The sequence below is a fragment of the Limulus polyphemus genome, unplaced genomic scaffold, assembly GCF_000517525.1.
Source record: "Limulus polyphemus unplaced genomic scaffold, Limulus_polyphemus-2.1.2 Scaffold546, whole genome shotgun sequence".
NCBI classification, from domain to species: Eukaryota; Metazoa; Arthropoda; class Merostomata; order Xiphosura; family Limulidae; genus Limulus; species Limulus polyphemus.
In genome coordinates, this window is record NW_013666156.1 from 23,095 (window position 1) to 30,839 (window position 7,745).

General features: G+C 29.6%; 1 protein-coding gene across 2 annotated transcripts in view; it reads left to right on the forward strand.

The window, feature by feature from the left end:
- Positions 1–7,745, forward strand: part of LOC111085677 — a 29,074-nt gene extending 21,329 nt beyond the window's left edge. Inside the window, exon 3 of one of the 2 annotated variants that reach the window (XM_022385384.1) lies at positions 5,375–7,745. In XM_022385384.1, coding sequence (XP_022241092.1) covers positions 5,375–5,497 — 123 coding nt within the window. In that variant the 3' untranslated portion in view covers positions 5,498–7,745. The remainder of the gene's footprint in view (positions 1–5,374) is intronic. The other variant, XM_022385383.1, reaches the window with a different exon arrangement.

Sequence of the window (7,745 nt, forward strand, 5' to 3'; positions counted from 1 at the left end):
ATGACGGGGATTCGAACCCACGACCCGCAGATTGCGAGTCGAGTGCCCCTAACCACCTGGAAGTATAATGGTCTTTGTAAATAATGAGTAAGTGTACAAGAAGTAATCACAGAAGTCATGCAGCTGAAGTAATAAGTTTATATTGTACGTATAATAACAGATTCAATATTGGAGCAGTTTATAGATCACAACTATAGTACATAAACCCATAACACACAACTTAAGAATGTTTAATTTAAAATTAAATGAAACATATATATATATATATTGCAGGAGACACAAATATAACCTCTGAAGATGATTTTATAAAATAATACATAAATATGTTAACTTGCTTTTGGGTTTTATTTTTGCATACATTTTACTACTAGAAAATAGTTAAATTTATATCTTGATCATATTTTTAGAACAGGCAAATTCGACTCAATACAAACAACAGTTAGTAAAACTGGAATATAGATCATTTTAATACTTTAAAACTATTCTAAAATAGTAGTGTTCATATTGAATATGAAACAATAATAGTGAAATATGTAAAAACAAAAAGAGGACAAAAACTGAAACAAATGGATTACCAAAGTATTTTCAACATATACATGAAATTTACACAAAGAATACCAACCCATAATAAATTAGTTTAACTTACAAAGACTAGAAATTATCTAATTATAAAAAAAAAGATTACTATAAGAAAAAATAATTGGCAGTAAAACTAATATAAAAAACAATGAAATTCAAGTGATGAAATTACTGGGGGAAAATCTTAAAATTTAAAAGTATTTCAGTATGTAATGGGATTGGTTTGAATTTCGCGCAAAGCTACAGGAGGGCTATTTGCGCTAGTCGTCCCTAACTTAGCAGTGAAAGACTAGAGGAAATGCAGCTAGTCATCACCACCTACCGCCAACTCTTGACCTACTCTTTTATCAACGAATAGTTGGATTGACCGACACATTATAACGCCCCCACGGCTGAAAGGGCGGGCATGTTTGGTGTGACGGGGATTCGAACCCACGACCCGCAGATTGCGTGTCGAGCGCCCTAACCACCTGGTCTTGTATTGAATTTATTGAACGGCCTGAATTATATATAAATCACTGTAGAATATTTGTAATTACAAAATCATAAAATACAAATTTCATTCTATAACCAACTGATGGTGGATATGAAATTACGAAAATTATGGATTTCTCTAAAAAATAGAAAAGCTATAGGAAAAGGTAAAATTACTTCCGAAATGTTAAAACATAATATTGATAAATTAACACTGATAATAACATCTTTGGTTAAAATGTCAATGGAAAAGGAAATATTTCCCAGACATTTTAAAATATGCTTTCATTACACCAAAAAGTAAAAGAGGTAGTGAAAGTGACTTAAATAACACAGGCCTGCGAATTTAAACTTCATAAAAGTTGTTTAACAACTGCTTTTTCCATAATGCAGCTACGCTGATTTCGAAAATAACATTCATTTTTTTCTATCACTTAAGAATTTTTTACAAATCGGAGGAAAAACTTGTTCACTTAGATCAAATTATTATTTCGTTTACCATAATAAAAATATTTTATTATTATGTTTGTTAATAAAAATACAAACAAACTTAAGAAAAGGGAAGAACATTGATGTCAAATACGCATCCTCATTCATCCTGATTTTATTTTGTGAACTCTACGTTTTTTAGTCCCAAAACTAAGCTTTGTGGTGTTTCTTTTATGTATTGCTTCGGTTTGTTTGTAATTAAGCACAAAGCTATAAAATGGGCTATCTGTGCTCTGCCCACCATGGGTATCGAAACCGGGATTCTAGCGTTGTAAGTCCACAGACATACCGCTGTGCCACTGGGGGGCGTATTGCTTCTGGAGCATCTCGTTTCAATGACCAGCAGTAATCAGCCATCATGCTGATTTTCCATCATCCCTGATACCTCTTCTCCATTTCTCTGATGTCTTGATGAAACCTTTCCCCTTGTTCTTCGCTGACGACACCAAGATTTTCAGGGAAATAGTCAATATGCGAGTGTAAGAAATGAACTTTCAAGCTCATATTACAACCCAAATATTTGAATTTATCGAGCATGTTATTGACAATATTTTCGTAATTTGGATCCTTGTTGTTTCATAAAAATTTGTCAATAACACCATTAAAGGCAATTCACCTTTCTTTTTCAATTTTCTTCATTGTCCTTTCGAACTGTTCATCCGAAGTCAATTTCCTAATCTGAGGCCCAACAAAAATCCCTTCTTTAAGTTTCGCTTCTCAAGGAGCTGGGAATTGCTCACAAAGATACTTGAAACAGTCGCCACCTTTGTTTAAGTAAGGTCTTTACAAACTGCTTCATCAAGCTCAGTTTTATATGAAGGGGGGGAAATAGGACTTTCTTTGTGTCAGCCAAACTTTCACGTTCAATGTTTTTCGATCCTGGTATCAGGCTGACTCTGCGTGGCCATTGCTTCTTTATACAACACATTTACAACAAATGAATATGTTTGAGTTATTTACACAATCTATTGTTGCCGTAACGACGAATAAATAATATTGGAAATATACGTACATACAAATACTATCCAGAAATGACACGTTTATATACTAGCGGTGTGTTTCTCGTGGATTTATGAACGATCGATAATACTCTCACGTCGCGATTAGTCTAGAGAAATCTATAGCCAGTGGTTAATGAAAATTTTCAATGAAAATGATTTCATTAAAAATGATTCACTTATGTAAAAATGCATATGACGTTTTGTGAAAAAATCTGTACGTGATGAACAAAAGGAATATCATTTTCGGATTCAGCATACAGAGATTACTGTAAAACATGTAAAAATTTCAAAACAATAAAGCCATCGCAGTCCTGTGTAATTACAGACCGGTTGCTTTATCATCAGTTCTATCAAAAAGTGTAAAATGTATTTAAAGAAATTATTATAAAATGTTTAGATTCAATAAAGTTTTTCTCAAATTATCAAGTCAAGTATAGGAAAATATTAATAGAGAGGATACACTAAATAATATGACTAATAAGTTAAATCATTTTATCGATGATCATAACGAATGTTTTTTCTTGGATATCAAAATATTTGATACAATCTCACAACAGCTTTTATTTACACATCTATAAAAATGGAATAAGAGGTATTATTTTAACTTGGTTTAAATCATATATATATTAAACGTAAAACAAGCAGTTAAAATTAATAAATTCATAAACAAAAAATGAAATGGAAATTACTTCTGGAGTACCCCAGGGATTACTTTTGTGCAAATTATTGTTTCTGTGAAATTATGTATAATGGGGAAATAACTAGTTTTGGAGGTAATTCATTATTAATGTATAATGGAAATTTTGATAATGAAGTTATCAAAAATAGTCATTTGAATATACATATAAAGAAGTGGTTTAACGAAAATATATTTTAAATGCTAAGAAAATACTTTATATGAGGTTTTCTTTAAAATATTGAAACAAATTATTTAAAATAATCAAATATATTATAAAACTACATATGTAAGTTATAGATTGTCAAAATATTACAAAAATCAATTATGTTTTACAAACATATTTTTTTAAGTACCTTGGAGTAATAATAGATTATATATTTAATGAGAAAAGGAAATAAAAGTAATGGAAAAACATTTTAAAATATTATAGTAAAATCTTAATAAAATTTCTATCTCATAATCAAAGGAAAAATATTTATTGTGTCTGGTTTGGTTCTATCCTACAGTATAGTATAACCTGCTGGGAAGGTATTTACTTAACAAAGTTAAGATTTATAATATAGTTACAAAAACGTAATTTAAATGTACTACCATTACATAATTTATCTAATATATAAAGCTAAGTTTGTGTTTGTTTGTTCGCACCTTTTAGCCATCTGTTCCTTATACGTTTCCAAGTTTCTTGTTCAATCAGCATCAAACTTGACACAGTGATATAGTGTAACATGAGAAAGGTCATGAAGGGGATTGAAATCCCCCCATCTTCTATATAAATAAACGTCAATACGTGTATGTATCTGTTCCTTATATGTTTCCACATTTCATAATCGATCAGCACCTAACTTGACACAGTGATACAGGATGCCATGAGGAAGGTCATGAGGGGTGGGGGTGGGGGGGTTGGACCCCCATCTAATTTCCTATTGATAGAATTCTTGGAACAGTATGGGTACTCCAGCTAGTATACTTATAAAACACTAAATAAACATAACAAAAATACATATAATTGGTAAAATATATCAATATGAGGAACAAGAACTGAAGGTCTGTAGAATTTACAAATTTGTAATGTAAAAAAGGAAACAATTAGAAAAAGTCGTTTGCACCTAGCGACAAAATTTCATAATAATAGTCCAAATAAAATAAGATCATTGGTAATATATATTTATATATTAATTCGACTTGAAGACATGGATAACTAATACTGATTAACTTCAAATCTTTTTATAGTATACGTGAATTTAAAATAAAACATCATGAATATCTAAAATTCAAAATAAAGTCTTATGAATATTCAAAATACTGTAAAATGAATATCTTAGAAGTACCTAAATATGTATATTCAGTATTTATTTATGGATTATTATCATTATATTAGTTTGGTTTTGTTAGCTTAACTTTATGAAGAAAATGTGGCCCATAGTTGAGTAAATCTTATATATCATAATGTGTATTGTAATTTTTTGTTATAATATTCAACAAGATTTTTTAAAATTAAAATATAACAAATTATTACGTTCGTATTATTATATATTATTACGTTCTTATAATGATTCGAATATATTGTTTCATGAGTTAAGAACCTTCGCTCTTAGCGATGTTTTCAGCCATAATCCCATTAATGTATCATGAGTCTTAAATCCATATACTAAGCTAACAAGCAAAATAATCCTTACAATGAAAAGATATAATAATAATATCAAACATTATGTATTAAACACCATAATGAATACTGTTAGAGAAAGTAATGTTATATATATATATATAATAAAGTATAATTTAATTACAGAACATATATAAACAATAGTGGTTAAATATTTCTTTGTAAATTCCACTTTCACATTAATTTAATATGAACTGTCTAGGTGTTTTTTTCTCTTCAACATATTTACAGTCGTTCTTTTTAAGGCTTTGTTAGATCATGTTCATAGTCATATTTCTTAAAGAGTTTCCGGTTACTGGTTCACTGCAGTACGTGTAAGGATTCTCTAGTATTATTAATACATGCGATCCTCGTTACCATATTGAAATAATTTAAAAAAATTAGTTTATTATAATGGAAAACAAAAAGGTAGGTGTTTTTGTATAAACCATGTTTATTCTCCTGAGAAAAACAAAACAACTGTAGATGCAATGTTTTATTTTATTTCAGATAAATCTCTACAAATCCTTTCCTCAAGACAACCATGTGGATAGTACAGCCATGAAAACTTTCAGCACAACAGTTGGGATCCTGGCCACAGCTGCAGCCATTTTGTACACTTTTTTGTCTTAAATCGATACGAGTGTAGCACCTTCTCTCACTTAGTGTCGCTGTCAAATTTATCTTCTTCGAAGTTAGGCAAATCTTTCAAAGCAAAATGTTCTCATTTTATTAGCTGGAAAAAAGTAATTTACATATTTATTCTTCCACCAGTTAAAATTAAAATTTTCGTTATGTTCGTAAAGTTCAATTTATACTTGAACATGTCACTTGGACCAATAGATCTTCTGTATGTCACGAAGCAGTTACCTGACGTTCTCATTTTGCTGTTCGAATAATTAAAACTAGGCACACTCTAATTTCAAATTGAGTGAAACAAAATGTTTAAAAACCTAAATTTATACATTTCAATGACATTTGTCTACTTCGTCAGCGACTTGCATAGAGTGGTGGCTCCAGAACTTAAAGAACAGACATTAGTATGAAATTATGTGTCAGTTTTGTTCGTCATTCAAATTAATAATTAACTTCTAAAACATTTTCAAATATAATGTCTTATTTCTCTCTCTTAACGTTATCTGAAAGACTTATTATCTCTTTCTCTCTTTGAACCCAGTGGCTCAGTATAAAGTCTAATGGCTAATAACGCTGAAAGCCATAAAGTCGTGTTAGAACAATAGATGTAGTCTTCATACTTCGAGTTATTTATGTCTTTAAGAACATAACCTAAACTCCTAATATTTAAAATATCCTTGGAATGTACATCTGGTAAGTGTTCAAACGCAAAACCGAACATCTAATCTAATTGTGCAATGTACATCTGATAACTGCCTTTGTATGAAAACATAATTTTAGCACCTAAAACCTAATATAATATTGAAATATACGTTTAACCAAATGCCTAACTCAAACAACTAACATTTAACATTGACACAAATACCCTGAATATAAAACACGTGAACGAGATTTAGCTTCGAACAATATTAAACATAATATTTGTACTACGCTGTTTTAACACAACACATTTTAGCAGAAAATTTGATGTGCACTATTACTTACAGATAGATGCAAGCTAAGTTAAAAGTGTTCTACAGATACTTCTTAGGTTGAAAACAGAGATAATACGTTTATTTAAAATAGGAAAAGCTGAAATTATCAGCTGATTAGAGGGGTCTTTGAGAGAAAAGTACATCTAAGCTAAAACCTAACGTATGCATCTCTACTGTCTGACTTGCGTGGGGTTTTAGTTATTTCTCGTGAAGGTTATATGAGTAAAACAACACGAAACATGTTTGAAAACTGCCATTATTATAATCTTCACACCACCACTTTCAATTGGTTCTAGTGAAAAGCTGGATAAAAAAAGGTATCAGTATTGATGAATTTATACTGAATTCTTTTTTTTTTTGGTTGAACTTATTTTGAGCCACACATTTCTAGATATAAGCTATTTTGATACCAACATTTTTTCAATTAATTTTTATTATGGAAGAAAGGAGCGATTCTATTTTCTCTTAAGCTAGAGAAAAATTTGAAATTCTGCTTCGTTTTTTTTCTCATTTATTTATATTGTAGAAATTTGAAATTGTGCTTCTTTTTTTCTGATTTTTATTACAAAAATATATAGTTATTTTTGCTTTTTTATCTCATATACTTTTAATTTAACAATTTTCAGTTCTGCTTTTAATTTTTCTATTTATTTTATTGTCAAATCTGAAGTTACTGTTTTATTTTTATTGCGAAAATTTGAGGTTTTTAACAAATTACAATATATTTTTGCTTTATGGATGAAATTATTAGTGCAAACTTTGCATTAATTGTGGTTCCAGATCCAATGAAAATATCTGAGATTTTGTCTATTTAGTAAAAAGATATAGCAAGGAAAAACACTAATGTAACTTTTCTTTCGGAATATTTTGTATTAATAATTAAAATGAAGATCATAGTCTAGTTTCAAACATCGATAATTCTTTCATGTAAACCACGGTGTAACTTGGAAATAAAGCTTAGATTCAAACATAGGTAATTCTTTCATGTAAACCACGGTGTAACTTGGAAATAAAGCTTAATTTCATACATAGATAATTCTTTCATGTAAACCACGGTGTAACTTGGAAATAAAGCTTAGTTTCAAACATAGGTAATTCTTTCATGTAAACCACGGTGTAACTTGGAAATAAAGCTTAGTTTCAAACATAGGTAATTCTTTCATGTAAACCATGGTGTAAGTTGGAAATAAAGCTTAGTTTCAAACATAGATAATTCTTTCCTGTAAACCACGGTGTAACTTGGAAATAAAGCTCTTCGTGAATCCATAAAA